Raw genomic sequence first — 22,531 nt, forward strand, 5'->3', positions numbered from 1 at the left:
TCCATCAGTGCATACAAAAAATAACGTTTAATAGTAATGCCTTTGCTTTATTACTATCATTCAGGAGATCGGATATCCTATCAGACAGCAGGACTTGGCCCCGCCCCCGTCACTGGATTTGATTGACAGCAGCCAATGGCTCCCGCTGCTATGTCCAATGAGGACCCGAGACAGCAGCTGGGCTCGTTCTTGTTGCTAGAACGATCGGGTTCAGGTAAGTAAAAGGGGGGCTCTGGGGGGGGGGGAGCTGCAGCACAGAAGGTTTTTCACCTTAATGCATAGAATGCAAAACAACGAGACTTTACACCTCCTTTAATGTTTGCAGATCAACACCATTTGGTGCAACTGGTATCTGAGATGAGTTTCATTGAAACAATCTGCCAGCAGTCATATTGTTCTGTGTATGGTCCACCAGAGACAAATATCATTTGCTCTTGTATGTCTATGGGCAGCATTATGCGGGTCATACACACAATAATACGATCGCTTCCATGTAATGATCGTACAATGAAAATGTCTCCTCTCCCAGAAATAAAAAAAAAAGTGTTTCTACTGAAGAACATTCATTGAAGGTCCGCGGATCTGTCCAAACTCGTGACTTTATTTGAGTTGTCAAATGAGCATTTTAAAGTGAAATGTTTTTGTGGTCGCTTTGCTTCTGTAAGGGAAGTGGAAGGTCTAGGAACACTTCTTGAAGATGAATCTATGGTGGTCATTGCTGGAGTTCCCGGGAGAAGGAAGGCTGAGATCTGGGGTGGCTATATCTGTGTTCCTGTCTGCTTGCCCTGATGGAGATGTATGGAGATTGAAGGGTGTCCTTTTTTATCCAATGGTCATGTGACAGGAGTCACTTTGGGTGGGGGGTTTGTGGAACTCAAGGTCTAGGAAGACTTCTTGAAGATGAATCTATGGTGGTCATTGCTGGAGTTCCCGGGAGAAGGAAGGCTGAGATCTGGGGTGGCTACATCTGTGTTCCTGTCTGCTTGCCCTGATGGAGATGTATGGAGATTGAAGGGTGTCCTTTTTTATCCAATGGTCATGTGACAGGAGTCACTTTGGGTGGGGGGTTTGTGGAACTCAAGGTCTAGGAAGACTTCTTGAAGATGAATCTATGGTGGTCATTGCTGGAGTTCCCGGGAGAAGGAAGCCTGAGATCTGGGGTGGCTACATCTGTGTTCCTGTCTGCTTGCCCTGAATGAGATGTATGGAGATTGAAGGGTGTCCTTTTTTATCCAATGCTCATGTGACCAGGGGCGTTGCTAGGTCTACAAAAGATCTGGGAGCCCAAAGCAGCGTAGTAAAGAAAGTCATACGCTTGGGCGGGCATACACATGTATATACAGTAATATACGTGTGTGTGTATATATATCCCCAGAGAGCCCCCTACTTACATCAGGGTCCCCAGAGAGCCCCCCTCTTACATCACCTTACATCAGGGTCCCCAGAGAGCCTCCTCCTTACATAAGAGCCCTCAGAGAGCCTCCCCCTTCCATCAGGGTACCCAGAGGACCCCCCCCACTTACATCAAGGTTCCCAGAGAGCCTCCCCTCCCCTTGGGGACCCCTGCAGAGACTCAGGGCTATTGGCCTCAGATTCAGGGCTGTAGCTCCAAAAGCCACCCCCTAACAACGCCCCTGCATGTGACCTTTGTGAGGAAGGTCCGTTAAGGAGGGTAAGCAGCAGTGTTATCGGGTGCCGGTGATGGTTTCTTCCTCTTTCACCTTCTGCTCACCACCTTTTTCATGTGAATTGTGTTGAACACCATCTTTAGATTGACTTTCTATGGACTCATTTAACTTCTAAGCGCTGCACCACTTCCTCCTAAAAATAGTTTTGAAGCAATCGAAGTGATCATCGATCATTCTTTGTCACATGTATGGGGGGCACGAAGGCTACTCACACCATTCATGACTCCGGCTACTGGGAGTACTGACAGTCCTCTGATTCCCGGCATGCTGAAGATGAGATGACTGCTGAGGGGTGGAATCTGTCACCTGGATAACCCTCAACTTACCGTATACTATTCATTGGAGTTGTCTTGTGTGTGTGTGTGTGTGTGTGTGTGTGTGGGGGGGGGGGGGGGGGTGGCAGTAAAAAAAACACAGTTAAGCTTCATTTTTAACTGCCCCTCCCCAACTGCTCCCCCTTAGGCTACAAAGGCACGGATGGGGGGTTTATACATACTGTGAGGCTTTGGTGGGCAGCACTGAATGGGGTCATGCCACAACATAAAGTCCCCTCACCATCTGTCAAATGCTCTCTGAACAGCAATCCACCACAGATAACCTTATAAAGAGCATGGGCAGGAGGGTATCATGTGAGGTGGGAGGCGCCACAAGGAGATGGGGGGGGTGTTGGAAAAGGGAACTTTGCTTGGCGGCAGGGGGTAAGTATTGTTCTAGGAGGGGAAATTTGGGGCGTGCTAAGAATGGAGATCTAGGGGGGTTTGTGTTGGGAGGGGGGTGGGAGGAAGAATATTTGTGCTAGAAGAGGGATTTGAAGTGGGGGGGGAGAACGTGTACTAGGAGGGGAAATTTTAGGTGTCAAAGACTTGTACTAGGAGGAGTGATATTTTTTTGGGGGGGGGTATTTTAGCTAGGGGGGTATTTGGGGTATGGGGGTCAAGATTTGTGCTGAGAGAAAGGATTTAAGTAGGGGGTGGATTTGTACTGGGGGGAGGGGAAATTTATGCTCAGGGGGTAAGCATGTAGATGAGTGCTCAGTGTTTGGGGGGGGGGGCAATTTTTCTGACACATAATACTCATACAACTTGGAAGGGGGCGGGGGGATGCAGTTTGCCATGGGTTCTAGATGACCTTGGGCAGGCACTGGATATTAGTAGAACTTCAGAAAACGTTGGAGAAATGGTCCAAAGCTGGATCACAAAACTGCTGCATATTTAATTCTGATTCAATGATCTTTCCATAAACTGGGTTGAAGTTGTAAATTTATTGGCCAGTTTTGACGCCACAATTGACCAAATTCTGGTAAGTGGAAGAATGGCTTTGTTTCTGGTGATTAATGGAGATTTGAGGGGGCTTAAAGGTTGAAAGGATGAAGAATGATGAAGAATGATGTATGACCGGCTATAAGACTACGTGTACCCAAATGGAAGAGTCCCTAAAGGTTAATGGAGTGGCTGAGTATTGAGGAGCACCCAATACTGGGCAACACCCTCTCCAGAGTTGGGATCTACTGTGCGTTCTTCTGGAGGCACCAGGCAAGGTCCATCTACACCAAACCTTCATTGTACCCCTTGGAAGGAGGACTGACTTCTATGTTATATCCAACAAGATCAATATCTTGTGTTTCTTAGTCCGGCACCATCATATAGCCACGTCAGCTAAACAATAATATGGACACCCCATCCCTACAGTATATCAAAGCACTCTTCTATCTCCAATACACGAGACCTTTGAGGTGTCACACATACAATAGTAATATAGAAAAATATCATTATATTTAATTCGATCTCATAAATGATAAAAATCAAAGTACTCCCAGCAGTTATTGGTATACCATGATAGACAATCTAACTAATATGCATGACCCTACCAATATACACTACACCACCTATATACACTACTCTACCGATATACACTACACTACCTATATACACTACACCACTGATATACACTACTCTACCGATATACACTACACCATCAACATACACTACTGATATACACTACTCTACCGCTATACACTACACTACCTATATACACTACTCTATCAATATACACTACACCACCGATATACACTACACTACCGATATACACTACACCACCGATATACACTACACCACCGATATACACTACACACTACTCTACCTATATACACTACACCACCGATATACACTACACCACCGATATACACTATACTACCGATATACACTACACCATCGATATACACTACACTACCTATATACACTACTCTATCAATATACACTACACCACCAATATACACTACACTACCGATATACACTACACCACCGATATACACTACACCACCGATATATACGACACTACACTACCTATATACACTACACTACCGATATACACTACAGTACTGATATACACTACACTACCGATATACACTACTCTACCGATATACACTACACTACTGATATACACTACACCACTGATATATACTACTCTACTGATATACACTACACTACCGATATACACTACACCACCGATATACACGACACTACACTACCTATATACACTACACTACCGATATACACTACTCTACCAATATACACTACGCTACCGATATACACTACACTACTGATATACACTACACTACTGATATACACTACTCTACCGATATACACTACTCTACCGATATACACTACTCTACCGCTATACACTACACTACCGATATACACTACACCACCGATATACACTACTCTACTGATATACACTACTCTACCGCTATACACTACACCACCGATATACACTACTCTACTGATATACACTACTCTACCGCTATACACTACACTACCGATATACACTACACCACCGATATACACTACTTTACTGATATACACTACTCTGTCGATATACACTACTCTACCGATATACACTACACCACCGATATACACTACTCTACTGATATACACTACTCTACCGATATACACTACCGCTATACACTACACTACCGATATACACTACACCACCGATATACACTACTCTACTGATATACACTACTCTACCGCTATACACTACACCACCGATAAACACTACACTACCGATGAACACTACTCTACCGATATACACTACTTTACTGATATACACTACTCTGTCGATATACACTACTCTACCGATATACACTACACTACTGATATACACTACTCTACCGATATACACTACTCTACCGATATACACTACACTACTGATATACACTACTCTACCGATATACACTACACTACCGATATACACTACTCTACTGATATACACTACTCTACTGATATACACTACTCTACTGATATACACTACTCTACCGATATACACTACACTACTGATATACACTACTCTACTGATATACACTACACTACTGATATACACTACTCTACTGATATACACTACACTACCGATATACACTACTCTACCGATATACACTACACTACCGATATACACTACTCTACCTATATACACTACACTACCAATATACACTACACTACCGATATACACTACTCTACCTATATACACTACACTACCAATATACACTACACTACCGATATACACTACACTACCTATATACTACTCTCAGCCGCTCCCTATCCAGTTATTGTATTTGGAGACCAGGGGATCCTTCCAGAATATGCTGATGATCAAAAGATCTTTGGAGGACAGAAGTTTCTTGACACGTTTTGTATTGTGTCTCTTATAAAGGCAGAATGTATTTATCAGTTATAACAATCCGCCATCTATGTACAATATATACCCCAGAAAATACCACTTATGTATCTTACCCCACAGGGAGCCATTAGTTCTATGCTTAGCAATCCATTGCTATTCCTAGTGATAAATCATGATTGAGCTACTTAAAACCTCCTGTGTAGCTCCAACCCCCCTTTTCTTAACCTTTGTACTACAGAGGAACACCTAAAATAATCTTCGGGTTTCAGGGAAACCTTACTAAAACCATAGAGCCAACTCATTGTTGGTCAGTGGGATGAATTCCCCTTATATTGACAGTCAATGGAAAGAATGCCCCTTACATTGGTGATCAGTGAGAAGAATGTTCCTTACATTGGTGATCAGTGAGAAGAATGTTCCTTACATTGGTGATCAGTGAGAAGAATGTTCCTTACATTGGTGATCAGTGAGAAGAATGTTCCTTACATTGGTGATCAGTGAGAAGAATGTTCCTTACATTGGTGATCAGTGAGAAGAATGTTCCTTACATTGGTGATCAGTGAGAAGAATGTTCCTTACATTGGTGATCAGTGAGAAGAATGTTCCTTACATTGGTGATCAGTGAGAAGAATGCTCCTTACATTGGTGATCAGTGAGAAGAATGTTCCTTACATTGGTGATCAGTGAGAAGAATGTTCCTTACATTGGTGATCAGTGAGAAGAATGTTCCTTACATTGGTGATCAGTGGGAAGAATGTCCCTTACATTGGTGATCAGTGAGAAGAATGTTCCTTACATTGGTGATCAGTGAGAAGAATGTTCCTTACATTGGTGATCAGTGAGAAGAATGTTCCTTACATTGGTGATCAGTAGGAAGAATGTTCCTTACATTGGTGATCAGTGAGAAGAATGTCCCTTACATTGGTGATCAGTGAGAAGAATGCTCCTTACATTGGTGATCAGTGAGAAGAATGTTCCTTACATTGGTGATCAGTGAGAAGAATGTTCCTTACATTGGTGATCATTGGGAAGAATGTTCCTTACATTGGTGATCATTGGGAAGAATGTTCCTTACATTGGGGGTCAGTGAGAAGAATGTTCCTTACATTGGTGATCAGTGAGAAGAATGTTCCTTACATTGGTGATCAGTGAGAAGAATGTTCCTTACATTGGTGATCAGTGAGAAGAATGTTCCTTACATTGGTGATCGGTGAGAAGAATGTTCCTTACATTGGTGATCATTGGGAAGAATGTTCCTTACATTGGGGGTCAGTGAGAAGAATGTTCCTTACATTGGTGATCAGTGAGAAGAATGTTCCTTACATTGGTGATCATTGGGAAGAATGTTCCTTACATTGGGGGTCAGTGAGAAGAATGTTCCTTACATTGGTGATCAGTGAGAAGAATGTCCCTTACATTGGAGGTCAGTGTGAAGAATGTTCCTTACATTGGTGATCAGTGAGAAGAATGTCCCTTACATTGGAGGTCAGTGTGAAGAATGTTCCTTACATTGGTGATCAGTGGGAAGAATGTTCCTTACATTGGTGATCAGTGAGAAGAATATTCCTTACATTGGTGATCAGTGAGAAGAATGTCCCTTACATTGGAGGTCAGTGAGAAGAATGTCCCTTATATTGGTGATCAGTGAGAAGAATGTCCCTTACATTGGTGATCAGTGAGAAGAATGTCCCTTATATTGGTGATCAGTGAGAAGAATGTCCCTTACATTGGAGGTCAGTGTGAAGAATGTCCCTTATATTGGTGGTCAGGGTGCCACCCTTGCAGACAAAGCTAATATGTGTCTTACTGCTGGCTCTGCCAAGTGGCATCTGTAGCAAAAGATGCAAACCATCCATGTAGTTCTTCCCAAATATTGATCAATATTGGTTGAACTGGATGGGCTTGTATCTTTTTCCATCCAGATGAACTATGAAGCTATATCAAACACTAAAACATTAGATATTGATGAGCAGTATAAATACAACGTGTGCGAAAAGTGAAAAAGAAGTGGTCACCTACCTTGGGCTCCCCAGATCCATGGCAATGGCACAACCAGGAGGAGCAATATTAAATAAATCCAAAATTTCCAATGCAGTCCCATGATGGGGTCACCTTTTAGTCCAGCACAGCTCTGTGCACTGCAGCCACATTAATACCTTGGCGTAGGTATAAATAAGTGAATGGATGTTCTCTCTCTGTTTTGACTTCAATAAAAGTTCTCCAGGACAGAGGACAATGCTGGATGCTTCTGAGTTACAGTCACCAGCCCCGCAGGCTTGTCAGTAAACTCTGAAAACTGTTATCTGAGAACAGTTAGCATTGACAATGAACATGAAACGTTAAACACACCCTAAGCAAACTCATTCCCTGGCTTATTACTTAATATCGCAAAAGAAGTAAACAGTACAAGAGAAGGGATGTCCATCCCCCGTACCTCATCCTTAACATCGAGTTCCCAATGACGTCACCAACTCTTCAAGCTCAGGTGGTTATGAGATATTGGAGTTATTGGGAACCAGGGAGAGGTGAAGGAAAACAAAACAATGCAGAAAGATTATTAATAGCCTTTGGAGGACGGCTCTTGGCAAACATCGTGCCACTTTGCCAGGATTGTATTTATTGTGAAATGTTACCTCCATCAGGTTCATGACCAGGCGGAATTTACAGGTGTCACAAAAACTGATTAATACAGTGAGGTATTTCGCTTCAATCCCTCTATTCATACATGAACACCCACTAATCCTACAATGGGGTGATATAAAGGAGCAGAGAGAAGCTTACCATGTACGGTGAAACTATGATCACCTGAATGCTACAAAATAAAATAACAAAAAAACTAAAAATCAACACAGTTTTACCTCATTCAATAAAATACACAACATGACCAAATGTCTGAGGGCATCTGACTATTACACCGCCACTATATGGCCAAAATGATGGGGTTCAGGTGTCTCCAGTGAAGGGTAGCAGTAATCCTCCATCATACAAAGACACTGGAGACAATTGTGCTCTTCCAACCCTGTGGTAGCAATTTGGTGAAGACCCTTTTCAGTTGCGTGTACAAAGGCAGCTTCATCAATATATGACCGTGCCCCCCCTCCTCCATGTACAAAGCCAGCTCCATAAATACATGACTGTGCCCCCCCTCCTCCATGTACAAAGCCAGCTCCATAAATACATGACTGTGCCCCCCCGTGTACAAAGCCAGCTCCATAAAGCCATGACTGTGCCCCCCCTCCTCCATGTACATAGCCAGCTCCATAAAGCCATGACTGTGCCCCCCCTCCTCCATGTACAAAGCCAGCTCCATAAAGACATGACTGTGCCCCCCCCCCCCCGTGTACAAAGTCAGCTCCATAAAGCCATGACTGTGCCCCCCCCCCCCCCGTGTACAAAGTCAGCTCCATAAAGCCATGACTGTGCCCCCCCCCCCGTGTACAAAGTCAGCTCCATAAATACATGACTGTGCCCCCCCCCCTCCTCCATGTACAAAGCCAGCTCCATAAAGACATGACTGTGCCCCCCCCCCTCCTCCATGTACAAAGCCAGCTCCATAAAGACATGACTGTGCCCCCCATTCCCCCCCCCCCCCGTGTACAAAGTCAGCTCCATAAATACATGACTGTGCCCCCCCCCCCTCCTCCATGTACAAAGCCAGCTCCATAAAGCCATGACTGTGCCCCCCCCCCCTCCTCCATGTACAAAGCCAGCTCCATAAATACATGACTGTGCCCCCCCCCCGTGTACAAATCCAGCTCCATAAAGATATGACTGTGCCCCCCCCTCCATGTACAAAGCCAGCTCCATAATGCCATGACTGTGCCCCCCCCCTCCATGTACAAAGCCAGCTCCATAAAGCCATGACTGTGCCCCCCCCCCTCCTCCATGTACAAAGCCAGCTCCATAAAGACATGACTGTGCCCCCCATTCCCCCCCCCCCCCGTGTACAAAGTCAGCTCCATAAATACATGACTGTGCCCCCCCCCCCTCCTCCATGTACAAAGCCAGCTCCATAAAGCCATGACTGTGCCCCCCCCCCCTCCTCCATGTACAAAGCCAGCTCCATAAATACATGACTGTGCCCCCCCCCCCGTGTACAAATCCAGCTCCATAAAGATATGACTGTGCCCCCCCCTCCATGTACAAAGCCAGCTCCATAATGCCATGACTGTGCCCCCCCCCTCCATGTACAAAGCCAGCTCCATAAAGACATGACTGTGCCCCCCCCCCCCTCCGTGTACAAAGCCAGCTCCATAAAGACATGACTGTGCCCCCCCCTCCGTGTACAAAGCCAGCTCCATAAAACCATGACTGTGCCCCCCCCCCTCCTCCATGTACAAAGCCAGCTCCATAAAGCCATGACTGTGCCCCCCCCCCCTCCTCCATGTACAAAGCCAGCTCCATAAAGCCATGACTGTGCCCCCCCCCCCTCCTCCATGTACAAAGCCAGCTCCATAAAGCCATGACTGTGCCCCCCCCCCCTCCTCCATGTACAAAGCCAGCTCCATAAAGCCATGACTGTGCCCCCCCCCCCTCCTCCATGTACAAAGCCAGCTCCATAAAACCATGACTGTGCCCCCCCCCCCTCCGTGTACAAAGCCAGCTCCATAAAACCATGACTGTGCCCCCCCCCTCCATGTACAAAGCCAGCTCCATAAAGCCATGGTTTGACCAGTTTGGTGTGGAGGAACGCGAGTGTCCTGCACAGAGCCCTGACCTCAACTCTACCGAATGCTAATTGTGATCCTGGTCTCTTCTTCCAACATCAGTCCTGCTCTTGGTGGCTCACGAATAAAGAACTCCACCATTAATTGAAATGGGGTCATCCAACTCCAGTATGCCCCAGTGTACATGAACCCCCTTCAAATAATGGAGTTCAGTTGTCTCCAGTGAAGGGTCCCGCTAATACTCCATCATACAAAGACATTGGAGACAATTGTGCCCTTCAAACCTTGTGGTAACAGTTTGGTGAAGACCCTTTTCTGCTCCACCATGACTGTGACCCCCCCTCCTCCTCCTGTGTACAGACCAGCTCCATAAAGACATGACTGTGACCCCCCCCTCCTCCTCCTGTGTACAGACCAGCTCCAAAAAGACATGGTGTGACCAGTCTGGTGTGGAGGAACTCCTGTGTCCTCTACAGAGCTCTGACCTCATCCCTACTGATCACCTGACCTCATCCCTACTGATCACCTTTGGGAAGAATTGGAACACTGATGGTAAACCAGGACTTCTCATCCAGCATCAGTTCCTCACCACACAAATGGGCACAAATTCCCACAGACATCCTCCAAAATTGTGTGGAAAGACTTCCCAGAAGAGTGGAGGACGTTATATGGGGCAACTCTATAAAGACATGGTGTGACCAGTTTGGTGTGGAGCAACTTGAGGGTCCTGATCTCATCCCTACTGAACACCATTGGGATGAATTGGAATGCCAATGGTGAGCCAGGTCTTCTCATCCAACATCAGTCAATAATTGTAATAGGGACATCCCACTGCAACCTGATACACCATATAGCCCAAAGTATGTGAACCCCCCCCCCCAAATGAAGGAGTTCAGGTGTCTCCAGTGAAGGGTCCTGGTAATCCTCCATTATCCCCTTGCCGCCGAGCGTACACAGATATGCGGCCTCGGCTTTTGGGGGGTTATACAGGGATGATGCCCACAGCTGCAGGCATCACCCCGGTACCGTTTTTTAGAGCGGGCGATCGGCTATCCAGGGATAACAACCGATGCGGCTAAAAGCGAGAGGGGACATCTCCTGATCCCGCTGCCTTCTGCCGTTCTTACTGGGCCTCCCGTCCCACCGGGAGACCCAATCCTCGATCTGCCACTTCCGGCGGCTAGAGAGAGACTGGCACGAAGCCGGAAATGGCTTTGTGCCAGTCTGCTCTCTGTAAACATGGAAGTGACGTCACAACGTCACTTCCTGTTTACTCGGCTGCCAATGGCGCCGGTTTTAAATAATATACAGTATTCAGAATCGCTGTTTTCGGCGATCTGAATACTTTGAAGTGCAAAGGAGGGATGGGAGGTCTTTTAGACCCCCCATCCCTCCATAAAGAGGACCTGTCACCTCCTATTACTGTCACATGGGATGTTTACATTCATTATAGACCCCAGATCTCTCCATAAAGAGGACCTGTCACCTCCTATTACTGTCACATGGGATGTTTACATTCATTATAGACCCCAGATCTCTCCATAAAGAGGACCTGTCACCACCTATTACTGTCACATGGGATGTTTACATTCATTATAGACCCCAGATCTCTCCATAAAGAGGACCTGTCACCTCCTATTACTGTCACATGGGATATTTACATTCATTATAGACCCCAGATCTCTCCATAAAGAGTACCTGTCACCTCCTATTACTGTCACATGGGATATTTACATTCATTATAGACCCCAGATCTCTCCATAAAGAGGACCTGTCACCTCCTATTACTGTCACATGGGATGTTTACATTCATTATAGACCCCAGATCTCTCCATAAAGAGGACCTGTCACCTCCTATTACTGTCACATGGGATGTTTACATTCATTATAGACCCCAGATCTCTCCATAAAGAGGACCTGTCACCACCTATTACTGTCACATGGGATATTTACATTCATTATAGACCCCAGATCTCTCCATAAAGAGGACCTGTCACCTCTTATTACTGTCACATGGGATGTTTACATTCATTATAGACCCCAGATCTCTCCATAAAGAGGACCTGTCACCTCCTATTACTGTCACATGGGATGTTTACACTCATTATAGACCCCAGATCTCTCCATAAAGAGGACCTGTCACCTCCTATTACTGTCACATGGGATGTTTACATTCATTATAGACCCCAGATCTCTCCATAAAGAGGACCTGTCACCTCCTATTACTGTCACATGGGATGTTTACATTCATTATAGACCCCAGATCTCTCCATAAAGAGGACCTGTCACCTCCTATTACTGTCACATGGGATGTTTACATTCATTATAGACCCCAGATCTCTCCATAAAGAGGACCTGTCACCTCCTATTACTGTCACATGGGATGTTTACATTCATTATAGACCCCAGATCTCTCCATAAAGAGGACCTGTCACCTCCTATTACTGTCACATGGGATGTTTACATTCATTATAGACCCCAGATCTCTCCATAAAGAGGACCTGTCACCCCCTATTACTGTCACATGGGATGTTTACATTCATTATAGACCCCAGATCTCTCCATAAAGAGGACCTGTCACCTCCTATTACTGTCACATGGGATGTTTACATTCATTATAGACCCCAGATCTCTCCATAAAGAGGACCTGTCACCTCCTATTACTGTCACATGGGATGTTTACATTCATTATAGACCCCAGATCTCTCCATAAAGAGGACCTGTCACCTTCTATTACTGTCACATGGGATGTTTACATTCATTATAGACCCCAGATCTCTCCATAAAGAGGACCTGTCACCTCCTATTACTGTCACATGGGATGTTTACATTCATTATAGACCCCAGATCTCTCCATAAAGAGGACCTGTCACCACCTATTACTGTCACATGGGATGTTTACATTCATTATAGACCCCCGATCTCTCCATAAAGAGGACCTGTCACCTCCTATTACTGTCACATGGGATGTTTACATTCATTATAGACCCCCGATCTCTCCATAAAGAGGACCTGTCACCTCCTATTACTGTCACATGGGATGTTTACATTCATTATAGACCCCAGATCTCTCCATAAAGAGGACCTGTCACCTCCTATTACTGTCACATGGGATGTTTACATTCATTATAGACCCCAGATCTCTCCATAAAGAGGACCTGTCACCTCTTATTACTGTCACATGGGATGTTTACATTCATTATAGACCCCAGATCTCTCCATAAAGAGGACCTGTCACCTCCTATTACTGTCACATGGGATGTTTACACTCATTATAGACCCCAGATCTCTCCATAAAGAGGACCTGTCACCTCCTATTACTGTCACATGGGATGTTTACATTCATTATAGACCCCAGATCTCTCCATAAAGAGGACCTGTCACCTCCTATTACTGTCACATGGGATGTTTACATTCATTATAGACCCCAGATCTCTCCATAAAGAGGACCTGTCACCTCCTATTACTGTCACATGGGATGTTTACATTCATTATAGACCCCAGATCTCTCCATAAAGAGGACCTGTCACCTCCTATTACTGTCACATGGGATGTTTACATTCATTATAGACCCCAGATCTCTCCATAAAGAGGACCTGTCACCTTCTATTACTGTCACATGGGATATTTACATTCATTATAGACCCCAGATCTCTCCATAAAGAGGACCTGTCACCTCCTATTACTGTCACATGGGATGTTTACATTCATTATAGACCCCAGATCTCTCCATAAAGAGGACCTGTCACCACCTATTACTGTCACATGGGATGTTTACATTCATTATAGACCCCCGATCTCTCCATAAAGAGGACCTGTCACCTCCTATTACTGTCACATGGGATGTTTACATTCATTATAGACCCCAGATCTCTCCATAAAGAGGACCTGTCACCTCCTATTACTGTCACATGGGATGTTTACATTCATTATAGACCCCAGATCTCTCCATAAAGAGGACCTGTCACCTCCTATTACTGTCACATGGGATGTTTACATTATAGACCCCAGATCTCTCCATAAAGAGGACCTGTCACCTCCTATTACTGTCACATGGGATGTTTACATTCATTATAGACCCCAGATCTCTCCATAAAGAGGACCTGTCACCTCCTATTACTGTCACATGGGATGTTTACATTCATTATAGACCCCAGATCTCTCCATAAAGAGGACCTGTCACCGTCTATTACTGTCACATGGGATGTTTACATTCATTATAGACCCCAGATCTCTCCATAAAGAGGACCTGTCACCTCCTATTACTGTCACATGGGATGTTTACATTCATTATAGACCCCCGATCTCTCCATAAAGAGGACCTGTCACCTCCTATTACTGTCACATGGGATGTTTACATTCATTATAGACCCCAGATCTCTCCATAAAGAGGACCTGTCACCACCTATTACTGTCACATGGGATGTTTACATTCATTATAGACCCCAGATCTCTCCATAAAGAGGACCTGTCACCTCCTATTACTGTCACATGGGATGTTTACATTCATTATAGACCCCAGATCTCTCCATAAAGAGGACCTGTCACCTCCTATTACTGTCACATGGGATGTTTACATTCATTATAGACCCCAGATCTCTCCATAAAGAGGACCTGTCACCCCCTATTACTGTCACATGGGATGTTTACACTCATTATAGACCCCAGATCTCTCCATAAAGAGGACCTGTCACCGTCTATTACTGTCACATGGGATGTTTACATTCATTATAGACCCCAGATCTCTCCATAAAGAGGACCTGTCACCTCCTATTACTGTCACATGGGATGTTTACATTCATTATAGACCCCAGATCTCTCCATAAAGAGGACCTGTCACCTCCTATTACTGTCACATTGGATGTTTACATTCATTATAGACCCCAGATCTCTCCATAAAGAGGACCTGTCACCTCCTATTACTGTCACATGGGATGTTTACATTCATTATAGACCCCAGATCTCTCCATAAAGAGGACCTGTCACCTCCTATTACTGTCACTAGGGATGTTTACATTCATTATAGACCCCAGATCTCTCCATAAAGAGGACCCGTCACCATCTATTACTGTCACATGGGATGTTTACATTCATTATAGACCCCAGATCTCTCCATAAAGAGGACCTGTCACCTCCTATTACTGTCACATGGGATGTTTACATTCATTATAGACCCCAGATCTCTCCATAAAGAGGACCTGTCACCTCCTATTACTGTCACATGGGATGTTTACATTCATTATAGACCCCAGATCTCTCCATAAAGAGGACCTGTCACCACCTATTACTGTCACATGGGATGTTTACATTCATTATAGACCCCAGATCTCTCCATAAAGAGGACCTGTCACCTCCTATTACTGTCACATGGGATGTTTACATTCATTATAGACCCCATATCTCTCCATAAAGAGGACCTGTCACCTCCTATTACTGTCACATGGGATGTTTACATTCATTATAGACCCCAGATCTCTCCATAAAGAGGACCTGTCACCCCCTATTACTGTCACATGCGATGTTTACATTCATTATAGACCCCAGATCTCTTCATAAAGAGGACCTGTCACCCCCTATTACTGTCACATGGGATGTTTACATTCATTATAGACCCCAGATCTCTCCATAAAGAGGACCTGTCACCACCTATTACTGTCACATGGGATGTTTACATTCATTATAGACCCCAGATCTCTCCATAAAGAGGACCTGTCACCACCTATTACTGTCACATGGGATGTTTACATTATAGACCCCAGATCTCTCCATAAAGAGGACCTGTCACCCCCTATTACTGTCACATGGGATGTTTACATTCATTATAGACCCCAGATCTCTTCATAAAGAGGACCTGTCACCCCCTATTACTGTCACATGGGATGTTTACATTCATTATAGACCCCAGATCTCTCCATAAAGAGGACCTGTCACCTCCTATTACTGTCACATGGGATGTTTACATTCATTATAGACCCCAGATCTCTTCATAAAGAGGACCTGTCACCCCCTATTACTGTCACATGGGATGTTTACATTCATTATAGACCCCAGATCTCTCCATAAAGAGGACCTGTCACCCCCTATTACTGTCACATGCGATGTTTACATTCATTATAGACCCCAGATCTCTTCATAAAGAGGACCTGTCACCCCCTATTACTGTCACATGGGATGTTTACATTCATTATAGACCCCAGATCTCTCCATAAAGAGGACCTGTCACCACCTATTACTGTCACATGGGATGTTTACATTCATTATAGACCCCAGATCTCTTCATAAAGAGGACCTGTCACCTCCTATTACTGTCACATGGGATGTTTACATTCATTATAGACCCCAGATCTCTCCATAAAGAGGACCTGTCACCTCCTATTACTGTCACATGGGATGTTTACATTCATTATAGACCCCAGATCTCTTCATAAAGAGGACCTGTCACCTCCTATTACTGTCACATGGGATGTTTACATTCATTATAGACCCCAGATCTCTCCATAAAGAGGACCTGTCACCTCCTATTACTGTCACATGGGATGTTTACATTCATTATAGACCCCAGATCTCTTCATAAAGAGGACCTGTCACCTCCTATTACTGTCACATGGGATGTTTACATTCATTATAGACCCCAGATCTCTTCATAAAGAGGACCTGTCACCTCCTATTACTGTCATAAGGGATGTTTACATTCATTATAGACCCCAGATCTCTCCATAAAGAGGACCTGTCACCTCCTATTACTGTCACATGGGATGTTTACATTCATTATAGACCCCAGATCTCTCCATAAAGAGGACCTGTCACCACCTATTACTGTCACATGGGATGTTTACATTCATTATAGACCCCAGATCTCTCCATAAAGAGGACCTGTCACCGTCTATTACTGTCACATGGGATGTTTACATTCATTATAGACCCCAGATCTCTTCATAAAGAGGACCTGTCACCTCCTATTACTGTCACATGGGATGTTTACATTCATTATAGACCCCAGATCTCTTCATAAAGAGGACCTGTCACCTCCTATTACTGTCATAAGGGATGTTTACTTTCCTTGTGACAGCAATAAAAGTGATCACATTTTTTTTTTTTTTTAAACGCAATGTAAAAAAATTAAAATAAATGAAATAAAAAAAATAAAAATTTTTAAAGCGCCCCCGTCAAGGTGAGCTCGCGCAGCAAAGAAACCGCATACGGAAGTCGCGCCCGCATATGTAAACGGTGTTCAAATCACACATGTAGGTATCACCGTGATCGTCAGAGCAAGAGCAATAATTCTAGCCCTAGACCTCCTCTGTAACTCTAACCTGGTAATCGTTATTTTTTCTTTTAAATGTCGCCTATGGAGATTTTTAGGTACCGTAGTTTGTCGCCATTCCACGAGTGTGCGCAATTTTAAAGAGTGACATGTTTGGTATCTATTTACTCGGCGTAACCTCATCTTTCACATTATACAAAAACATTGGGCTATCTTTACTGTTTCGTTTTTTTTAAAATTCATGAAAGTGTCTTTTTTCCCCAAAAAGTTGCGTTTAAAAGACAGCTGCACAAATACCATGTGACATAAAATATTGCAACAATCGCCATTTTATTCTCTAGATTCTCTGCTAAAAAAATAAACATAATGTTTGGGGGTTCTAAGTAATTTTCTAGCAAAAAATACAGATTTTAACTTGTAAACACCAAATGTCAGAAATAGTCTTAGTCATAAAAGATTTAAACAAAGACATTGGAGACAATTGTGCTCTTCCAACCTTGTGGTAACAGTTTGGTGAAGACCCTTTTCTGCCCCCTCCCCCGTACAAAGCCAGCTCCATAAAGACATGGTGCGCCAGTTTGGTGTGGAGGAACTCCAATGTTCCACACAGAACCCTGACCTCATCCCTACTGATCACCTGACCTCATCCCTACTGATCCCCTGACCTCATCCCTACTGATCACCTGACCTCATCCCTACTGATCACCTGACCTCCTCCCTACTGATCCCCTGACCTCATCCCTACTGATCACCTGACCTCATCCCTACTGATCCCCTGACCTCATCCCTACTGAACCCCTTGACCTCATCCCTACAGATCACCTGACCTCCTCCCGACTGATCTCCTGACCTCCTCCCTACTGATCCCCTGACCTCATCCCTACTGATCACCTGACCTCATCCCTACTGATCACCTGACCTCATCCCTACTGATCACCTGACCTCCTCCCTACTGATCACCTGACCTCATCCCTACTGATCCCCTGACCTCATCCCTACTGATCCCCTGACCTCATCCCTACTGATCACCTGACCTCATCCCTACTGATCACCTGACCTCCTCCCGACTGATCCCCTGACCTCCTCCCTACTGATCCCCTGACCTCCTCCCTACTGATCACCTGACCTCATCCCTACTGATCCCCTGACCTCATCCCTACTGATCCCCTGACCTCCTCCCTACTGATCACCTGACCTCCTCCCTACTGATCACCTGACCTCCTCCCGACTGATCCCCTGACCTCCTCCCTACTGATCCCCTGACCTCATCCCTACTGATCACCTGACCTCATCCCTACTGATCCCCTGACCTCATCCCTACTGATCACCTGACCTCATCCCTACTGATCCCCTGACCTCATCCCTACTGATCCCCTGACCTCATCCCTACTGATCACCTGACCTCATCCCTACTGATCACCTGACCTCATCCCTACTGATCCCCTGACCTCATCCCTACTGATCCCCTGACCTCATCCCTACTGATCTCCTGACTTCATCCCTACTGATCACCTGACCTCATCCCTACTGATCACCTGACCTCAGCCCTACTGATCCCCTGACCTCATCCCTACTGATTACCTGACCTCCTCCCTACTGATCACCTAACCTCATCCCTACTGATCCCCTGACCTCATCCCTACTGATTACCTGACCTCCTCCCTACTGATCACCTGACCTCATCCCTACTGATCCCCTGACCTCATCCCTACTGATCCCCTGACCTCATCCCTACTGATCCCCTGACCTTATCCCTACTGATCACCTGACCTCCTCCCTACTGATCACCTGACCTCATCCCTACTGATCACCTGACCTCCTCCCTACTGATCACCTGACCTCATCCCTACTTAACACCTGACCTCCTCCCTACTGATCCTCTGACCTCATCCCTACTGATCACCTGACCTCATCCCTACTGATCTCCTAACCTCATCCCTACTGATCACCTGACCTCATCCCTACTGATCCCCTGACCTCATCCCTACTGATCCCCTGACTTCATCCCTACTGATCACCTGATCACATTGTGTGGAATGTCCTGCAGACAAAAGGCGTACCGAGGTTACAGTGGCCATTGGTATCCTACTTCAGAAAAAAATAATAATAATTTCATCGTATGATACTGATATACGGCTGTTACTGTTTCAAATTTTCATGTTCGATTAATTATAACGCACATACAGATCCAACTACTTTTAGCTGATCTCCTTGCATTGCAACTCTGCATTAGTCAGTGGTAAATGTGGTATACACTATATACAATCACCCGACACTCCTTAGTTTCCACAATCCAGGACTTAACACTTTTTCTTCTCATCAGCTGCCATTTTGGAAGTGTGGATCCTGAGGAAGCAATTACAGGGAAACGCGTTGATTTACATGCTTGTAACATCACTTCAGTATCTGTTGCACTTTTTATTTTTAACTGTGATTTTAACAAATGGCAGTTTTAATCATAAACTAATATTTTTTTTTTTTTTTTTTGGCATGGCCCTTCACTGTAACAGAAAAATATTTTTTACACCACCAGATATACACCACCCGATGTACACCACTCGATGTACACCACCAGACGTACACCACCAGACGTACACCACCCAATGTACACCACCCGATGTACACCACCAGACGTACACCACCCGATGTACACCACCGGATGTACACCACCCAATGTACACCACCCGATGTACACCACTCGATGTACACCACCAGACGTACACCACCAGACGTACACCACCCAATGTACACCACCCGATGTACACCACCAGATGTACACCACCCGATGTACACCACCCGATGTACACCACCAGACGTACACCACCAGACGTACACCACCCGATGTACACCACCAGATGTACACCACCCGATGTACACCACCCGATGTGCACCACCACATGTACACCACCAAATGTACTCCACCAAATGTACCCCACTAGACGTACACCACTCGATGTACACCACTCGATGTACACCACCAGACCTACACCACCAGACGTACACCACCCGATGTACACCACCCGATGTACACCACCAGATATACACCACCAGATGTACACCACCAGACGTACACCACCCGATGTACACCACCCGATGTACACCACCAGACGTACACCACCAGACGTACACCACCAGACGTACACCACCCGATGTACACCACCCGATGTACACCACCAAATGTACTCCACCAGATGTACCCCACTAGACGTACACCACCCGATGTACACCACCCGATGTACACCACCCGATATACACCACCAGATGTACACCACCAGACGTACCCCACCCGATGTACACCACCAGATATACACCACCAGATGTACACCACCAGACGTACACCACCCGATGTACACCACCCGATGTACACCACCAGATATACACCACCAGATATACACCACCAGATGTACACCACCCGATGTACACCACCCGATGTACACCACCAGACGTACACCACCAGACGTACACCACCAGACGTACACCACCCGATGTACACCAACCGATGTACACCACCAGATGTACACCACCCTATGTACACCACCAGATGTACACCACCCAATGTACACCACCCGATGTGCACCACCACATGTACACCACCAAATGTACTCCACCAGATGTACCCCACTAGACGTACACCACTCAATGTACACCACTCGCTGTACACCACCAGACATACACCACCAGACGTACACCACCAGACGTACACCACCCGATGTACACCACCCGATGTACACCACCAGATATACACCACCAGATGTACACCACCACATGTACACCACCCGATGTACACCACCACATGTACACCACCCGATGTACACCACCAGATATACACAACCAGATGTACACCACCAGATGTACACCACGCGATGTACACCACCAGATATACACCACCAGATGTACACCACCAGACGTACACCACCAGACGTACACCACCCGATGTACACCACCAGATGTACACCACCCGATGTACACCACCAGATGTACACCACCCGATGTGCACCACCACCACATGTACACCACCAAATGTACTCCACCAGATGTACCCCACTAGACGTACACCACTCGATGTACACCACCAGATGTACACCACTAGACGTACACCACCAAATGTACATCACCAGATGTACCCCACTAGACGTACACCACCAAATGTACACCACCCGACGTACACCACCCGACGTACACCACCTGATGTACACCACCAGATGTACTCCACCGGTCATACATCTCTGCCCCCTGCCGCCCATTCCCAGCCAGAACTCGGAACAATGTCCAAACTCTGGTATTCTCTCTGAAGTCCGTTCATAAGCTTCAGAGAGAATTCAATGTAAACGGGCCATCTTTAATATTGATTGGACCCTGGGCAAACATTTTCTTGGGCCCCCCCCATGCAATTTCGCTCTCCACCGTCCTGCATACCATGGACTGGGGAGGTGAGGGTCCTAGAACCCCTGGAATCAGTGGCAGTGCTGGGGGGAGGGGAAAGTGTGATCAATGGCAATGCTGATTTTTTTTTTCCGACTGCCAATATGAAGAGGAGTTTCAACACTGACCACCAATGTAATAGGGGTTTACACTGACCACTAATGTAATAGGGGTTTACACTGACCACTAATGTAATAGGGGTTTACACTGACCACTAATGTAATAGGGGTTTACACTGACCACTAATGTAATGGGGTTTACACTGACCACTAATGTAATAGGGGTTTACACTGACCACTAATGTAATGGGGTTTACACTGACCACTAATGTAATAGGGGTTTACACTGACCACTAATGTAATAGGGGTTTACACTGACCACTAATGTAATAGGGGTTTACACTGACCACCAATGTAATAGGGGTTTACACTGACCACTAATGTAATAGGGGTTTACACTGACCACCAATGTAATAGGGGTTTACACTGACCACTAATGTAATAGGGGTTTACACTGACCACTAATGTAATAGGGATTTACACTGACCACCAATGTAATAGGGGTTTACACTGACCACTAATGTAATAGGGGTTTACACTGACCACTAATGTAATAGGGGTTTACACCGACCACCAATGTAATAGGGGTTTACACTGACCACCAATGTAATAGAAGCATTCACAGTAATTTCACAGTAACCACCAATGTAAGGAGGGATTTACACTGACTACTAGTGTAAGGGGGACTTTCACACTAGACTTTCTACACCAAGCCCCAATGTAATGAGAAAATTTACACTGACCACCAATGTAATAGGA

The 22,531-nt window shown here is 45.4% G+C and overlaps 1 protein-coding gene across 1 annotated transcript in view; it reads right to left on the bottom strand.

Annotated features, from left to right (window-relative positions):
- The window catches only part of LOC141109931 (uncharacterized), a 49,064-nt gene extending 41,251 nt beyond the window's left edge, over positions 1-7,813 (bottom strand). The window contains exon 1 of the mRNA XM_073601184.1: positions 7,380-7,813. Within this exon, the coding sequence (XP_073457285.1) occupies positions 7,380-7,461 (82 nt within the window). The 5' untranslated portion in view covers positions 7,462-7,813. The remainder of the gene's footprint in view (positions 1-7,379) is intronic.
- Between the last annotated feature and the right edge of the window lie 14,718 nt (positions 7,814-22,531).

The sequence above is a fragment of the Aquarana catesbeiana genome, linkage group LG10 (genome assembly GCF_042186555.1).
Source record: "Aquarana catesbeiana isolate 2022-GZ linkage group LG10, ASM4218655v1, whole genome shotgun sequence".
In the NCBI taxonomy this organism is placed as follows: domain Eukaryota; kingdom Metazoa; phylum Chordata; class Amphibia; order Anura; family Ranidae; genus Aquarana; species Aquarana catesbeiana.